General features: G+C 38.0%; 2 protein-coding genes across 2 annotated transcripts; one reads left to right on the plus strand and one right to left on the minus strand.

Moving 5' to 3' along the window:
• Window positions 1–4,325: 4,325 nt before the first annotated feature.
• Window positions 4,326–8,356, plus strand: LOC112516689 (endoglucanase 25-like). Its single transcript, XM_025123884.1, has 6 exons — window positions 4,326–4,698; window positions 5,093–5,406; window positions 5,897–6,358; window positions 7,073–7,208; window positions 7,274–7,446; window positions 7,730–8,356. Exons 1-6 carry the CDS (start codon window positions 4,326–4,328, stop codon window positions 8,129–8,131), a joined length of 1,860 nt encoding a protein of 619 aa, XP_024979652.1. The 3' UTR covers window positions 8,132–8,356.
• Window positions 8,357–8,821: 465 nt separating this feature from the next.
• On the minus strand, window positions 8,822–13,819 carry LOC112517251 (DEAD-box ATP-dependent RNA helicase 3, chloroplastic-like). The gene is made up of 10 exons (XM_025124624.1): window positions 13,302–13,819; window positions 12,275–12,411; window positions 11,771–12,185; window positions 11,231–11,329; window positions 10,728–10,952; window positions 10,259–10,636; window positions 10,020–10,163; window positions 9,855–9,950; window positions 9,450–9,769; window positions 8,822–9,217 (listed from the first exon to the last, which is right to left on the minus strand). The coding sequence occupies exons 1-10, from the start codon at window positions 13,758–13,760 to the stop codon at window positions 9,139–9,141; spliced, it is 2,352 nt and encodes a 783-aa protein (XP_024980392.1). The 5' UTR covers window positions 13,761–13,819; the 3' UTR covers window positions 8,822–9,138.
• Between the last annotated feature and the right edge of the window lie 3,399 nt (window positions 13,820–17,218).

Genomic DNA, 17,218 nt, shown 5'->3' on the forward strand with positions numbered 1-17,218 from the left:
ATATATATATATAGAGAGAGAGAGAGAGAGAGAGAGAGAAGACGGTAAGCAAATGAGAACCAATCTCCATAATTAGTTTTCAATATGATGGTCATGATTAATAACCATTTTTAATCCCAAAAGGACATTGACGTAACTTTACATTTAGTTTAATCCTGTGATAGTATCCCATAATTATCTCATAAATGTCCAATTATATGTTTCACTTCGTCATCTTCATAACCCATTTTGAAGTCCTATAACTATTAATTTCATTTCTTACCTTCTTCATCAATTTCAGATTATAATCTTCACCGCGTTCCTTATCCTAGCACAATACCAAAGCAATTCAGTTGAAACTCTCTGATATCACATTCAAGATCTTCCGGTTTACTTGTAAAAGACCAATCTGGCATCAAAGTAAAGAACACATAGGATCCGATGTTTGATTTTTTCTTTCAATTCACAATGTGATGCATCTTTTTTTCATGATCTTTGAACATCATCTCACGTTATCTTATTGTTTTATAAAGTTTCAAACTATAAACCACAAGGATGGTGCTTGATTGGTTTGAGCTTGGCTCCAAAGGTCAAAAGTACTTGGAGGTCCAAGGTTCAAATCCAAGAAGGAATAAAAATCCTCTTGTGGTGACGGAGGTTTAAATACGGTGACTTCGGGTTATCTGCAAAGCAAGTGGTTACCCTGAGATTAGTCGGCTCGCATAGCAGGTTGGATATCCAGGTTAATCAAAAAAGAAAAGTTTCAAACTACAACATGAGATGATGTTCATATATTTATATTTGACCATCGCACGTTATCTTATTGTTTTCATACTGTGAAACATGAATGATTTGTCGGTCACAAACAACAATTTGTATTTGTGATTAAACGTATTGTGTTGTTTCACATTAATTAGAGTTTTAACAAATTATGTTGTTACATAATATAAAGCAACACACATATTTTTCATTTCACACGGTGAAAAATACATCCTTTAAAATTGAAATATTGTTTCAAAATGTGAAGCATTAGAGTCTTAGCATATTATGTTGTTTAATAATATGAAACAACAGACGGATTTTTTGTAACACACTTTGAACAATACATCGATTAAAAATAAAGTGGTATCTCATATTATGAAACAATACAACACCAGCATTAAATATAAATAGCGAATTAAACATATACGTTTAAGAAAATATGATGTTATTTCACATTATGAAACAACAAACATATTAAATCCTTTATAATGTTTGATGTGATAATTACAATGTTTATAAAACCTCAACAAATTATAGAGATTTTTTAAATAATTTATTTGATTTAATTTTCTATTGTAATTGAATATTTTAGATTAAAAAAACTTGGTGTTCTGTTTTTGTTTAAAAAGTAAAGATGGATAAAAGCATCTCAAAAGTTACATATAAATATTACAACATTTTTTCTTAAAAATATTAATAAACTTAATATTAATTAAGTGATAAATTTAAGTTTTATTAATATTAAAAAGTCTATTTTTATAATAATAATAACGAATTAAAAATTAACAATAAAAATATAGTTAAAGATGTATTTATTATGTAAAATAATGAAAATATTACATAAAATCCGTTATTTTCCATAGTCATGGATCATAATTAATTAACGGCTAAAATCGGTTTTCACGGTTCTCAATATTTTTATGATTCTCACATGATTTAGGTGGCGTTTGTTTTTTAAGAAGTGCTGAAGTCTGAATTCACTTCTGATTTTTAAGAGGTGATGCTGAAGTCTGAAATCTGAATCAATCAGACTGTTTGTTTTTTGCGTCTGAAATCTGAAGTTTGAAGATGAGAGATCGAGAGTTTATATGAATCGACAGTTAACAAAGTTGAGAGATGAGAGATCGAGACATAAGAGTTGATCCAGAGAAATCKAGCGCAGAGAGATCAGAGTAGGTAGGCAACGATTTGAAATAAGAGGTAATAGTAGGTTTCTCTGAAATTTTCAGACCTAATAAGAGCTTTTAAGCTCTTAATTGGAAAAAAAAAAAAAAAAACAAACACACTGAATCCTCTTATGTGTGACCAATTCAGACTTAAGAGGACATTAAGAGCTTTTTTTTTTAAAAACAAACAGCCCCTTAGCTTCTATGTATATATAATATATTTGGATGTATGTATGTAAATATTGTTTGGATATATATATATATATATATATATATATATATGTGTGTGTGTGTGTGTGTATTACACATACATTGGTATGTATATTGTATTTGTATATATGTATGTGCATGAATTTGGTACTTTTAACCAAACTACACGAGTTCAGTATATCTCATTCGGAGGTTGGATCTGGAGGGGAGTAGGATATAAAAAGACATGTCGTCTTATCCAATGTGTAGAGCGACTATTTTAACCCTTAACCCATGAGGCTTTTAAAGACTAATGTTGCGAGATTCATTGATAGAGTAGGAATTTGAAGGTACAAATTACTTGAATATAGGGCCTCTGGATCAGTATGTTCCCTTCTTGGCATTTGGTTGTTACTTATGAAGCTCTGTGTGGTGATTTACCTCGACCTAGTGGGGAATCTGGTTCACTTGACCCGAATAGGGACGGGGATTCCTCGCTAAACCGGTTCTTGGGGCCGGGATCCCCGGTAGGCTTAAGTCGGGGTTGGGATCAGGTAGCGTATCCCCCAATCTGCCCCATACCCAGTATATAATTTAATTAGTTTATTATATATATATATATATATATATATATATATTATTTATTTTCTAAAATTAGATTTTTAATTTTACAATTGATTTGAGAATTGAGACTCTCTAGACTCTCTACGAAACCACGACCAGTCAACCACTTCTTTATGTAATCACATTCAGCCTTCACTTCAACAGAACAACAAGATCGGGGACCGGGTCTGGAACGGGGAACAGGGGTTTGACCGAGGGTTGACCGAGGTTGACCAAAAAAGAAACCGCGGATGGGATGCTAATCCACTACCCACCGGGGACCGTTAATAGAAACCAGGGTCGGGGCTAGGGCTGGGGATTGTAAAATCCGCCTCATTCCCGCCCTATTGCCATGCCTACATAAGACTCTTCCTTTAGCATCAAATGATGTTGTTTCTTGCGATTATTCTCTATCGTTGTGGCACAAAATACAAAAGGGAATCAGGCTCTTTGGTTTGCATCTAGTTAGAGAATTAGTACCGATCGAAGGAGATTAAGGTAGAGTAAGTTGTTAGAGAAGCTATGTTGTTTTCATTCTCTAAATACCCTTTTTGAGGTTGTCATCCAAGTATGGTACAACCGTTCTAAATTTTGAAATAGAAGTCGTGTTTATATACGTTTTATTTTCAGTTTTGATTTGATTTGATTTGATTATATCTCGATAACAGACAACAATGATATTTTAAAAACCATTCATTAATCAATGATGTCGAGAATCATTTAAACACTGAAACACAAAGTCAAAGTCAACCAATTTTCTTATTGTGCCCATAGAAAGCAAAGCATCTCCCATTGAGGGATTAGGAAGCAAAGCATGTTGGTTTGGTACGTAATGTGGGCAAGGGATTTGGTAAACTTTAAGCAAAAGTTACTAACCCAGAACATATATCTCACCACAAAATTTTCGTCTTTGCCCCTCGTTTTATACAAAATGTTTAGTTTAGCCCCTTGAGTATCTTTCTCATTCTATTTCCGTACGGCAAAAATATAAAAGTATCGATCATTTTAAGCTAAAACTAAACTCATTCAGATTAACATCGTTTATAGCTCTCTAATACATTAATTTTTTGTTCAGTTTTCAACTGATACACACCTTTAATTTTTTGCCAATTTTGATTCTTTATTTTATATGTATGTTTTCAATTAAGAAAGGGTATTGAAGGTGTTATTGAAATATTCGTGTGTGGTACCGCTAATAAAAACTTTTGAGTGTTTTGGATAAACAATTTACACCGATATCAAACCGATAATAAGAAGTTTTTAAAAAAATTAAACCTTTCTGACTTATAATAAATTGATAAATATTTTTATAAAAAACCATAAGTTATTTCAAATAACCAATTTCAAACACCTCTAAGTCGAATATTACCTTAAAAATGTAAAAGAAAAAACTCCCGGTGTTCTCTAATAAAACAGCAATCCATCGAAGGCATTGCATTATTGCCACTGTCTCACAAAAGAACCCCAGTGTTCTCTCACTTACTCCCACTCTGTGCGAGATTACAACCAAAAGATTCGAATTTGTAGCTGCTTGATAAATTCATGATCTTGGTTTTGATTCTTGTCACCGAAAAACCAAATCTTGAAATCAATTTTGAAAATTGAAGATAAGCAAGAATCGTGAGTATGTACGGGAGGGATCCATGGGGTGGGCCGTTGGAGATAAACACCACTGACTCGGCGACGGACGATGATCGGAGCAGGAACCTGAACGAGTTCGATAGGGCGGCATTGTCACGGCCGTTGGATGAGACGCAGCAGAGTTGGCTGTTGGGTCCCGGAGAAGAAAGGAAAAAGAAGTATGTGGATCTTGGTTGTATCAGTGTCAGCCGTAAGATCTTCGTCTGGACGGTTGGATTGATACTCGCAGGTGGTATCATCGCCGGATTAATCGCATTGATCGTCAAGATTGTTCCTAAGCATCACAAACACGCCCCTCCCGCTGATAATTACACTCTTGCACTTGAAAAGGCTCTCATGTTCTTCAATGCCCAGAAATGTAAGTTGATCAGATTTCTTATTTGTAATGAACTTGTCCATATCAATGTTGATGATATATTTGTATGGATTCAATGGTATTCCCTCAGTTCTATAATTTGCATTTGATATTTACAGAATGATTCTCTTCTATCTAAACAAAAAACCATCATTCTTGTTATAGATCTGCAAGGATGATCAATGCAAACAAACCATGATGTTCTTTTCTTTCTTGTTTTGCATTTGCATTCCCACAGTTTGTCCATAATCTTTGATTCTTGTAAACTACATTGTTATGTCTTGGTATTTTCGCAAGAACACTACCATTGATGTTTATGTTAAAATGCATTGAAATTGAAACAGATAAAGAAAATCGAGTTTGAACTGTGTAGATTAATAAACTAGCTTTCATGCAGCTGGAAGACTTCCAAAGCATAATAATGTATCGTGGAGGGGTAGCTCGTGTTTAAATGATGGGAAGTCGGACAAATCTGGGGCGGTGCTAAAAGATCTTGTGGGCGGGTATTATGATGCTGGAGATACGATAAAGTTCCATTTCCCAAAGGCTTTTGCGATGACCATGTTGAGTTGGAGTGTGATTGAATACAGTGCAAAATATGAAGCTGCAGGAGAGCTCAAACATGTTAAAGAGATCATTAAATGGGGCACTGATTACTTTCTCAAGACCTTCAATTCTACTGCTGATACCATAAACCAAGTTGTAGCTCAGGTAGATTTGTTGTCATTTCAAATCTTTCAACTGTTTCTGAATTCTGAATGTGAAGAGTCCCGTGTTGGCTAGATTTTGACTTTTCTACTTTACTAAAATGTTGGAACCCCCTTTTCTCCTCAAGGATCTTTTGGAGAATAATCTGATGGGTTTCACATATTCTAGCATAGTATCAGAGCCAAGTCTACCTTTGGGACATTTGTGCCGTTTAGCCTATGTTGGAGGGGGCCTTTCTACTTGAATATACGTTGGGACCCCCCCCCCCTATCTCCTCAGGACCCTTTTGGAGTATAATCTGATGGGGTTTCACATATTCTAATATGGTATAAGAGCCAAAGTCTACCTTTGGGACATCTGTACCCGTTTAGCCTATGCTGGAGGGGGCCTTTCTACTAAAATGTATCTTAAGTGCTCTTTTGGAAAGTTAATCTAATGGAGTTCCACATATCCAACATTGAGAATGTACTAAATTTTCCCTTTTGGCTGGCAGGTTGGGAAAGGTGATACATCAGGGGGGACAAGTGATCCTAACGATCATACTTGTTGGATGCGGCCAGAGGACATTGATTACCCACGGCCCGTGACTGAATGCTCCAGTTGCTCCGACCTTGCTGCAGAGTTGGCCGCTGCTCTAGCGTCTGCATCCATTGTTTTCAAGGACAATAAGCTCTACTCAAAGAAACTTGTGCATGGTGCTGCAACTCTTTGGAAGTTTGCTAGGGATCAGCGTGGTTCTTATTCTGCTGCTGGTGCAGATGCTGCAACGTTCTACAATTCCAGTATGTATTGGGATGAGTTTGTTTGGGGTGGAGCTTGGATGTATTACGCAACTGGCAATCAATCCTATCTTTACCTTGCTAGCCACCCCAAACTCGCTAAGCATGCTGGTGCTTTTTGGGGAGGACCCGATTATGGTGTTCTTAGTTGGGATAACAAGCTTACTGGAGCTCAAGTAAGTTGGTCAACTTTATATGAATCAAGTTGCCAGTGTAGATTGTGTAGATTAATCTGTCTGTATAGACCGGGAAGGTTTTTGTTTGTGAGGGTTTTCTCATTGATGGAATGAGCGTGTTTTTTAATTGGAAGGGACAGGTTTGGAAAAACTTGGTTTCTGCACAAAGCTCCCCCCTAGAAGCTCACTGAATAAGCCACTTTCTATACCATTTAAGCCACTACCAAGCAGTGACGTATAGCTGACCAAATAAGTTGTGAATCCTATTAAGCTCCTTAAGCTGCTAACAAACAGACCCTAATTTTGATACAACTACTTTTCTAAACGTCTAAGTGCATTGTTTTGTTAATACAATTGCTCAAAATCAATAAGATCAATCCATCCGTGCTTACTTTTTGAATGCTTAATTCAACGATTAGTTGCCAAGTGTTTCACATGTTAATACGATTAGTTGCCAAGTATATCCCGCTCGAAAGCAGGGTTTGAGAGGATGAGATATACACAGATTTCACATGTTTCAACATAATGGTCAAATAACTTTGTTTCAACATGTTTCTGATCCACTTCTGTCATTGGGTTTTGAGGTACCCACATGAAACATTGCATATTTGGTTTGTTGATGTTGGCAATTCATTAAATTTCTTGATCTCCATGCTGTTCATCAAGAAGATTACTTTGATATGGTGAGTATTAATAATGTTATTCTTTCTTTAGGTACTTCTGACTAGATTGAGATTGTTTCTGAGCCCTGGTTATCCATACGAAGAAACCTTGAAGACGTTTCACAACCAAACAAGCATAATCATGTGTTCTTACCTTCCATACTTCAGCAGTTTTAACAGAACAAGAGGTAAACTCGTTGATTATACCTTCTTTTCCATTTGAACGCATAACGTAACTCATCTTCCATTGCAGGAGGCTTGATTCAATTAAACCATGGGAGACCGCAGCCTCTTCAGTATGTGGTCAATGCTGCCTTCTTAGCTACCCTCTATAGCGACTATCTTGATGCTGCCGATACTCCTGGATGGTACTGTGGGCCCAATTTCTACTCGACCAATGAGCTACGTAAATTTGCACAAACTCAGGTAAAACCACTTTTCAGTTTTGTCTCAACCCCCCGTTCATACATAGAGTTGTGAGACATACCGGGTTCGTTTGGTTTTGGTTTCCTTCATATATTGAGGTGAGATGGTTGATGGCCTAAAGTGAGAACCATGCAACATTTCACTTTGGTGGGCTAAACTTGTTTGTTAGATTATGTGTAACCATGCATTTTTATATGGAAGTGGCATTCTCAAACGTGTCAGAAGATCATGGATTTAAAATAATTGTGAGATCATTTCAAAACGTGTATGTTGGATCTTGCAGATTGACTATATCCTTGGGAAGAACCCGAGAAAGATGAGTTATGTTGTGGGTTTCGGCGATCACTACCCAAAGCACGTGCACCATAGAGGTGCATCGATCCCCAAGAACAAAGTGAAATATAACTGTAAAGGAGGATATAAATGGAGGGACTCCAAGAAACCGAACCCCCACACAATCATTGGGGCAATGGTTGCAGGGCCAGACAAAAACGATGGTTTCCATGATGTACGTACAAACTACAATTACACAGAGCCAACTATTGCAGGCAATGCTGGTTTAGTTGCGGCCCTGGTGGCCCTCTCGGGTGACAGAACAACTAAGATCGATAAAAACACTATTTTTTCGGCAGTGCCGCCAATGTTTCCAACTCCACCACCACCACCCGCTCCCTGGAAACCTTGAGATTTTGGATGGATTATATAGTTTTTCTGGGAGACAACAGTTCGGAAAGATTTCGATACTTGCTGGTGATTCTTTTTATGCTAACAAGCAGAAAGGTAAATGATTGATGGAAGAAGAAGCTCTGGAGGCAATTGGAATGGGACCTGTGATTATATTATATATACATCATCTATACGTACATTCCGTATGTAAACCAAAACAATTGATATATTTTTTGAACCGCTTAATGAAATTCTTTCCGTTTTTGCTTTATATTCACATGTTCTTCCCGACCAGTAAGTATGCATATGTAGATCCCGTGGGTTTGAAAAAAGACGAGAAAGTCATTGTGTCCTCATTGTACCGGTCGATGATCGTTTCTAAAAACACCCATCTGCCTGCCCTTGGACACGATTTACGAACCAAATCTCTTTAGAAAGATCTTGTCTCTTTCGATTCCATACATATTTCATATTTGTTCCCGGAAAAAAATCATTGGCTTATCAAATTATCTATCGAGCCGTGAAAGATATCCTTTAACCAGAAAGAATTCCGGGCATGAAACTTGTACGGTAGGGATGCTCCAGAAGGTGGCGTCATACCCTTTTTTTTGTAAAAAGGGACACGAGTCAATACTTATACGCTTCTAGTTCAATAATGGAATCAACTATTGTTTCGCCTTTTCTATAGATGATCCAGAACCGAAAAAGATTGATGCCAAGTAACATACAGAAGTTCATTTGTGAATCAATGTATAGCGCATATTTTCATGCGAAAGTACAAGAAATAGCAATCCACATCATAGGTTATATTCGATTCGAACAAATCATGGTATCAAAAATGCCGCTAACTATAGCTATCTAAAGACCTTACCTTCAGCTCCTGTAGCATCCAACGCGCATGCCATTCTCGTTTAATTTCAGTTGTCCGACCGTAATCTGGCAGCCCTCATACCTCTTTAAACGGAGCAACGATGGCTAAAACAGATGTATGAACGTGTAGGCTCTAAATAGGAAGATATGACCCAACTAATAGTCTCGTTTCGTGGGACATTCTGATGCCCTATGCCCAGATCGTCCGCAGTTGAAACAGGCACCCTCGAAGTTCCTATCATTCCACAAAATTATTAAATCTTAGTATTTCTGTCAAGTATCAAAGTAAACGCAGTACTTCACATAAATCAAACAAAATGGACCCATTAAGCCCAAAATTAACAGAAACAAGCAAACAAGCTACAGGTGAAAGTGTATGCAAACGAGCAATGGATACACTCGACAGAGAAAGCATCAGGGATATATGTGATGAAAATAGGTTAAACAAACAAGAAAAGATTTAGTACCTGTCCCTAGTCCGAGAAGAGCTCCTAGTCCCGAAGGACGGAGAGCGTGAAGATCGTCTTTCACCAATTAGCCAATCACTTCCACCAGTTCTCGCACCTCCTCTGGACCAACTACTGCCGCCACTACCTCCACCCCCCCTACCAGCTCGCTTGAAGCTATCACCATCATCATCCGATGAATATCGACTGCCACCACCCCAACCACCACGGGAACCACTGGAACCTCCCCTCCTTGAACCTGCTCCTCGGGAACTTCTCTCCCTGTTAGAAAACCTACCATAGAAGTCACTTGCTGGACCATCATCTTGCAATAAAGGCAACTGCAAATGGTACCCAATAGGAATCAGCAATGCAATTAATCAAAAAACAGGGATTGTAATGTCTGCAAAACGAAATTGAGTCCACCTTCGTGATTTTTGTAATAGTATTGCCAGGTGGCACGTCCTTAGTTAGTAGCTCCTTGGCAATCTCTTCGGGAAGATCAAAAACTGCTCCCTGGACCTGAATACATAAATAGATGTTACAAAAAGAAGCTGTAGTAAAGGGACATCAGCTCACTTGGATACACACCCTTTCATCCGCAATTATATGTATTTTGCCGAGTTCATCAGCAGCCGTTGCATAAACGTCAGCCAAGAATCCAGTAACGGTTCTAGCTGACATGAACCCTCTCGATAGAGCAGGGTCCCGAGTCAGTTGCAACGTAGACCATCCCTGCAATGCAATCATTCACAATTACCCACCAGAAAATAAAGGAACAAAACAAAGATATAGATGTAGATACACTCATAATAATACATCTAACTCACCTGCTCGTGTGTGATAAGAGAACGGGATGATGGAGGCTTTGAGAAACCGCTCAACTGTGCAAGGGCAGCAGCAAGAGCGCTTGCACCCTGCTCCTCGATTAGCTTTTCTGCAGTTGGAGTGAAGAACTCCACGGACTCCCTATGAACACCAGAGAGGGTAGCAACAACTTGCTGAGCCGAAGACTCCAATACATCTTCCACTGCTGGAGGACTTATAAACTCAAATTTGCATCCCACATCACACTCAAGGGATTTAACCGTTCTCCTCTGATTATTTGTGAACATCAAAATGGCCGACCCTTCCTTTCCTGCACGTCCAGTTCTACCAGATCGGTGCACAAAAGTCTCTGGATCATTCGGCAGTTCATAGTGGATAACCTGAAAAACGAGAAGGAAAGCCACACATGTCACAGTTGCATCAGGAAAGGTCATAAAACCGAATGAAGTCATAATGCTAAAAGAAACTTACTAAATCGACATTGGGTATATCAAGCCCACGTGACGCAACATCAGTAGCAACAAGCACAGTAAACTTTCCTTGTCTGAATCCATTCAAGGTTCTTTCCCTTTGATGTTGAGATATGTCACCATGCAATGCCTCTGAAGCAATGCTATTAGTCAATGCCAACGAAACCTCATCTGCATCTCTTTTTGTCTGAGTGAAAACAATGGTCTTCCCACCCTTTGCGTATACCTAAAATCATCACAAGATTATAACTGTCAGAGTTAAACCAAACCAACCTAACCTAGCATATCCCATGCAAAAGTAGAGTTTCTGGGCATTCTTATGTTAAGCAGAAGGTCATTTAACCAAAGGACACTATCTACCCGAAAGAGGAGTGATTGTTTTCATGAAGACTCGGCTTGTGCAAAGGTGGGAGCAAAAAAGAAAAAAAAAAGGAATTAAAACTAAACAATTCAAGATTTGACCTCCGATCCACATAAACATGAAACTATAATTAAGTCGCTTACCGTGACAAGATCACCAAGTATTGTCCGCTTTGAAGTTGAGGTTGTTGGTATAGCATACAGCTTGATACCCTCTGCTAGCTTCTCATCTTGATCACCAACCTTTTTAAGTTCAATGAAACAATTTACAGCTACTTTGTCAAAGAACAATAAAGAAAGCATTGAATGCGAGCACATATACATGAGAACACTTAAGGTATACAGACATGATAATACCCTCTTCACAAAAACAAATTGAAGCATTAAATAAGGAGACATTTGAAAACATTATATAGCACTCCATCTCAAAATAAATGTCCACAATGAAAAAGACACGTAGTTTTAGAAATGTGTAATTATTACACTTTTTAATCAACCAAATGACAATATTACTCTTAACAATGAATTTCATGATCTCATAAATAAGGGTAGAATTGGAATGCAGACACTTACTTTTGACTTTTCAAAGTGGACATTTATTTTGAGACAAACTAAAATAGAAATGTGAACACTTATTTTAGGATGGAAGGAGTATTATACAAACCAAGAACACAAAAAACTTACCAAATCAATTGTCAAAGGATTGTTCAAATATTTCCTCGATAATTTCTTGACCCAACTAGGCATAGTTGCTGAGAAAAGCATGCTTTGCCTCTCTGATGGAAGCTTCTCTAAGATATGTTCCACATCTTCCTCAAAACCAACAGCAAGCATTTGATCAGCTTCATCAAGGACCAAAAACTGAACCTCCCCCAGTTTCAGGCTGTTACTTCCAATAAGATCAATAAGTCTTCCTGGCGTGCCAACCACTACATCAACTCCACGAGATAACGCATTTTGCTGTGAATTATAAGAGACACCACCATAGACACAAACAGTGCTCAAATATGGGGCAGACTCTTTGATCTCTGTTTCTACTTGCCGTGCCAATTCCCTTGTAGGTGCAAGGACCAAGACTCTGGGAAGTCGTTGAGCACGCCTTTACATAAAAGATGCATAGAAAACCCCCGTCAGAACCAACATTATAATTTGTAAAATATTATAAAAAAGAACATGTTTCATGAATACCTGGGAGAAATTCTTTCTTCATCATCTTCTGTGAGTCTTTTGATTATAGGAATTCCAAAAGCTAATGTCTTCCCTGTTCCAGTTTTGGCACGGGCAATAATATCTCTACCTTCTAGTGCAGGGATCAATACAGCTCTCTACATGATTGAGACAAAAGCAAGTTAACACCACTATCGACTTGATGGAGATGCATATAGAAATCTATAAACATTCTGAGTCTCTCTCTCTCTCTCTCTCTGTGATAGAAGAGAGAGTGAGGGAGGGAGATGCTGTTTGTCTGAAATAAAGAGTACATAAGAAGATAAAGATCGGTGTTATATCACAAGCAGCAGAGACACAAACTACATATATACTTTAGAAGCTAAAGCAGAAACTGAATATGATACAGGGGGAGAGAATCTTATACAAACATGATGGCAAAATTAACATCACAACCAGGGAATATGGACTTGTTACATTTTTGGACAACAAAAACAATGTGAAACCAAGTACAAGCACCAAAGACAATATACGCTTGAATGGTAACGAAGATAAGCACTCAAGACCTACCGAGATAGATATATATATATATATATATATATATATGTATATGTATATAAGTTTTGGCTGGACATGTTTAAAAAGAATGAAAATATAATAAGAAATTCCGTTTATACATCATTTCTCTGATATATCAGCACATAACTTCAGGTTTAGAGTTGTTAAACTTGCATCAAAAACCCTCACTTGAACACTCCAAACCAACTAAAACTATTGATTCTTTTCTATCAGATTTCTGACTAAAGGTACTTTTGGGATGGCTTAGACCTAACCATTGAATTGCATAAAGGAAATGAAATTGGGTTAAAGTTAAAACTCTTACAACACATGCATATACTCATACATCAAATGTATACATGTTAGCATTTACAGATAAGTGATAAGGTTAAATGATTGAAGTATCACCATTTACACACACACACACACACACACATATATATATATATAGAGAGAGAGAGAGGAGGAGGAGGAGGAATGGAGAAAGTACTTGGATTGGAAACAGCCTAGTAATTTCTCTTTTTTCTAGAATCTGAACCAGCTTTTGAGGCAAACCCAGTTTGGTGATTGCAAGTTCATCATCGTCAGTAACATTTCCACTACCAACACCTACTGAGGCTTCATTTTCAGACTCATCGTCATACTCTCTGTCACTATCATCCAAAGAAGAATCTTCATCGAACACACCAAGATCCTTAAACGCCTTCTCACTCAAAACAGAATTCGGCGTGGCAGTCGCCGAGGCAACAAAACCAGAACCACCACCGACACCTACACTGTTATGGTTGAGTCTAGCGACAGCTTTCAAGGAGGTGAAATGGGTTTTATCGGCAGAACGAGGAAGATGTAAGGGTGCAGCAGGGGTGGCGATTTTCCTGGAGAGTTGTTCTAGAGACGGGTTTTTGTGGTATATGGAAGAGACACCTATGATTGAAGAAGAACACGCCATGGCTTCACGAAATTGAGAAAGGGGGAAGGGGAAGGGGAAGGGGAAGGGGAAGGGGAAGAAGATTGGGGGATAAGGTGAGAGGTTTATGGAGATGTAAGGTCCTCCAAGACTATCTTGTTGGCTATTACTAAAACCTCAACAATTTATACCTCCATTTCCTTTGGTTCTTATTGGGATATTTTCCTTTCAAGAATTTTCCAAGATTTTTAAATAAAACAAAGTAATGATATGATACGTGGGAAAATATAAATATATAAATGATTATGTATTTAGTGAAGAAACAATGGGAGCCGATAATATTAATGATTGTAGGTAATCCCATAAAATCAGGGATTTATAGAATAGTTTCTTTTTCTTTCCTTTTGTCTTGTATAGTTATAGTGTGTATGCTTCCCTATTAAGAATGAATAAAAAACATAACATAATTCCTAAATTTGTTACGGTATTAGAGCTATTGAAGCTTGGGAAGCCTTTTTAGCCTTCATAAACCTTCTTTAAAACTTATGCAGACTTCATTGTCTCCTTCCTTTGATTCCTTTTTTATGGCCTTTATTGCCAACAATTTTGGTGATTTTAGTGTCATGAGGGCCATTTAAGTGTAATTGGAAATAACATCGGTGGTTTTTATACTGTGTTCTAATGCAAGTCAGTAGATGCAGAGTGCACCCTTGTTATAAGACGAGTATGACCCTGTTGGGAGTTAAGGGGCAGCACCCCTTGCATTGTGGTGGAAAAACAATCATAAGAACCAGAAGGACTCTGATCGGCCTTGCCTCTGGTTGTTAAGGACGGCCTTGAGTCTAGTTGTTAAGGACTAAAGGCTCTGGTTGGTAGGCTCTGGTTTCCTTACCTCTGGTTGTTAAGATCTAGAGGGGTTCTGGCTCTGGTCTGCCTTGCCTTTGGTTCTTAAGGACCAAAGGCTCTGGTTCCTTGCTTATGGTTGCTAAGACTTACCTCTGGTTGGTAAGACCGGAGGGATTATGGTTCCTGCTTATGATTGTTAAGACTTGCCTCTGGTTGGTAAGACCAGAGGGGCTTTGGTTCGTCTTGTCTCTGGCTTCATGTCTGGAACATTTAGAACAGTCTTGTAACTGTCCACTACCATTAATGAGAAATTTTTTGTAACTATCCACTACTTTTAATGTGTAGTTTTACAATTGTCCACTACTCCTAAAGTTGAGCCATAATTATCATTTCGGTTAATTTTTATGAGCATAAATAACTTGTATGCTTATGTTTTTAGAGACCGGTTTTTGAACAATCCTTAAATACTCTCCAGCTAGTTTGCTCTTGTTTTTGTGCCTAAAAACGAAAGTATTCTCTTGAGTCTTATCTCATATTCAATTTCGTGTAACCCAGGCATAGGGTCAAAATATCAATTCGGAAAGTGCTCTCTTCACGATTCTTAAGTAATTCGGTTCTTGATCGACCAACCCTTTTCTAGTTCTATAGTTATCCCTAATAATCGAATTGATATTTCATGATGTCGATCATGGCCGATTTTGTGAAAGAGATGACCTCGAGGTTCGGGAAGCTGGAGAAGTTTGAAGTAGTCGATTTTTGGTGCTGGCAGAAGAAGATACATTTTCTGCTAATGACTCTAAAAGTCGTTTATATGCTAAGTACCCTAATGCCCGAAGTGATGGAGGACGAGACTTTCGATCATACGAGGAGGAGAAGCAAGTGGGAAAACGATGACTACATCTGCAAGGGTCATATTTTGAACTGTATGTATGTTGCCTTATTTGATATATACTAGAATGTTGATAGTGCTAGGGAGTTGTGGAATTCACTTGAGTCTAAGTATGAAGATGCTTCGATTAAGAAGTTCTTGGTAAGCGATTTCAACAACTACAATATGGTGGATTCTAGGCCTGTTATGGAGCAATATAATGAATTGCTATGTATTTTTGGTCAATTTACACTCCACAAGATGAATATGGATGAACCTATTGCAGTATCGAGTGTAATTGACAAACTTCCCCCTTCATGGAAGGACTTCAAGCATACGTTGAAACATCAAAATGAGGAGATGACCTTGGTTCAGTTGGGAAGTCATTTGCGCATAGAAGAATCCCTTTATGTGCAGGAAAGTGACAAGAACCAGGGAAAATATGAAGTTGGATAGCCCGCTGTCCATGTTGTGGAAGAGAAGAGATCTAGACAAAACCACAAAGGAAAAGGCAACAAACGCAAGCATGAAGGCCATGACAAAGCCAGCAAGAAATCAAAAGAGTTGGTGTGTTGGAGATGTCAAAAAAATTAGCCATGTAAAGCGTGGTTGTCATGTGAAGCTTGACAAAAATGGTGCAGGAACTAGTGGTAGCAGTGGTGGTGGATCTAAGGACCAAGGACCACCCAAAGGTCAGTTTTTAATTGATCTTGATAATTCTATCCATAATAATATTTCATTAATTCTTGAAATTTGTAATATATAGGAGGATGAAAACTCTTGGTGGATTGATTCGGTGATGACTACTCTTGTTTGCAAGGACAAGTCTTGGTTCAAGAAGCTTGAATCGGTTGATGACAGGTCCTACTTGCGGATGGGAGATGAGTCGATGAAGCCGATTGTTGGGCGTGGTGTTGTTAGTTTATAATTTACGTCCGAAAAAACAATTTCTTTATTTGATGTTTTGTATGTCCCGAAGGTTCGGAAGAACCTTGTTTCGGGTAGTATGTTGAATTCCCTAGGCTACAAACAAGTATTTGAATCAGATAGGTTTATCCTATCCAAGAATTGATGATTCAAGTCGGTTTTGCTATGTATATTTATTGCATTCCAAATACGAAGCTTTGTAAAAGTTTAAACCGAAGTGGAATTGCAATTAAGCAATTCAATTAAAAGTCTTAGAACGGATCGAGAAGGGGAATATATGGATCCCCGATACTTTCAGTCCGTTGGAATTATCCATGAGATAGCGGCTCCTTACACACCACAACAAAATGATGTAGCCGAAAGGAAAAAATTGAGTTTTAAAAGAAATGGTTAACTTGGTGCTTTCTTAGTCAGGTTTGAGTGAGGGATTTTGGGGAGAAGCCATGTTAACGTCTTGTTATGTATTAAATAGAGTTCCAAATAAAAGGAACAAAACAGCCCCGTATGAGCTTTGGTTCAAAAAGGCTTCGAATTTGAGTTATTTTCAGGTTTGGGGCTCTTGGGTTGTTGTGAAACTACCCGAACCCAAGAGGAGAAATTTGGGGGAAAGAGGAATAGATTGCATATTTATTGGTTATGTAGAAAACTCCAAGGCCTGCCGGTTTTATGTAATAGAAGCTAACGATTTGGTGTCGATAAACACCATAATCGAGTCGCCCAATGCTATTTTTGATGACCTGCATTTTTCCTCAATTCAAAGGCCTAAAGACCTGCTTCCTAGCAGCAGTAGGGTGGAAAATCCAGAAGCTCTAGATGGTGTTTCAGACCCAGAAGCACACAGCTCCGAAAAGGCAAAAGA

This window comes from Cynara cardunculus, assembly GCF_001531365.2.
Source record: "Cynara cardunculus var. scolymus isolate 2C chromosome LG 8, CcrdV1, whole genome shotgun sequence".
NCBI lineage: Eukaryota > Viridiplantae > Streptophyta > Magnoliopsida > Asterales > Asteraceae > Cynara > Cynara cardunculus.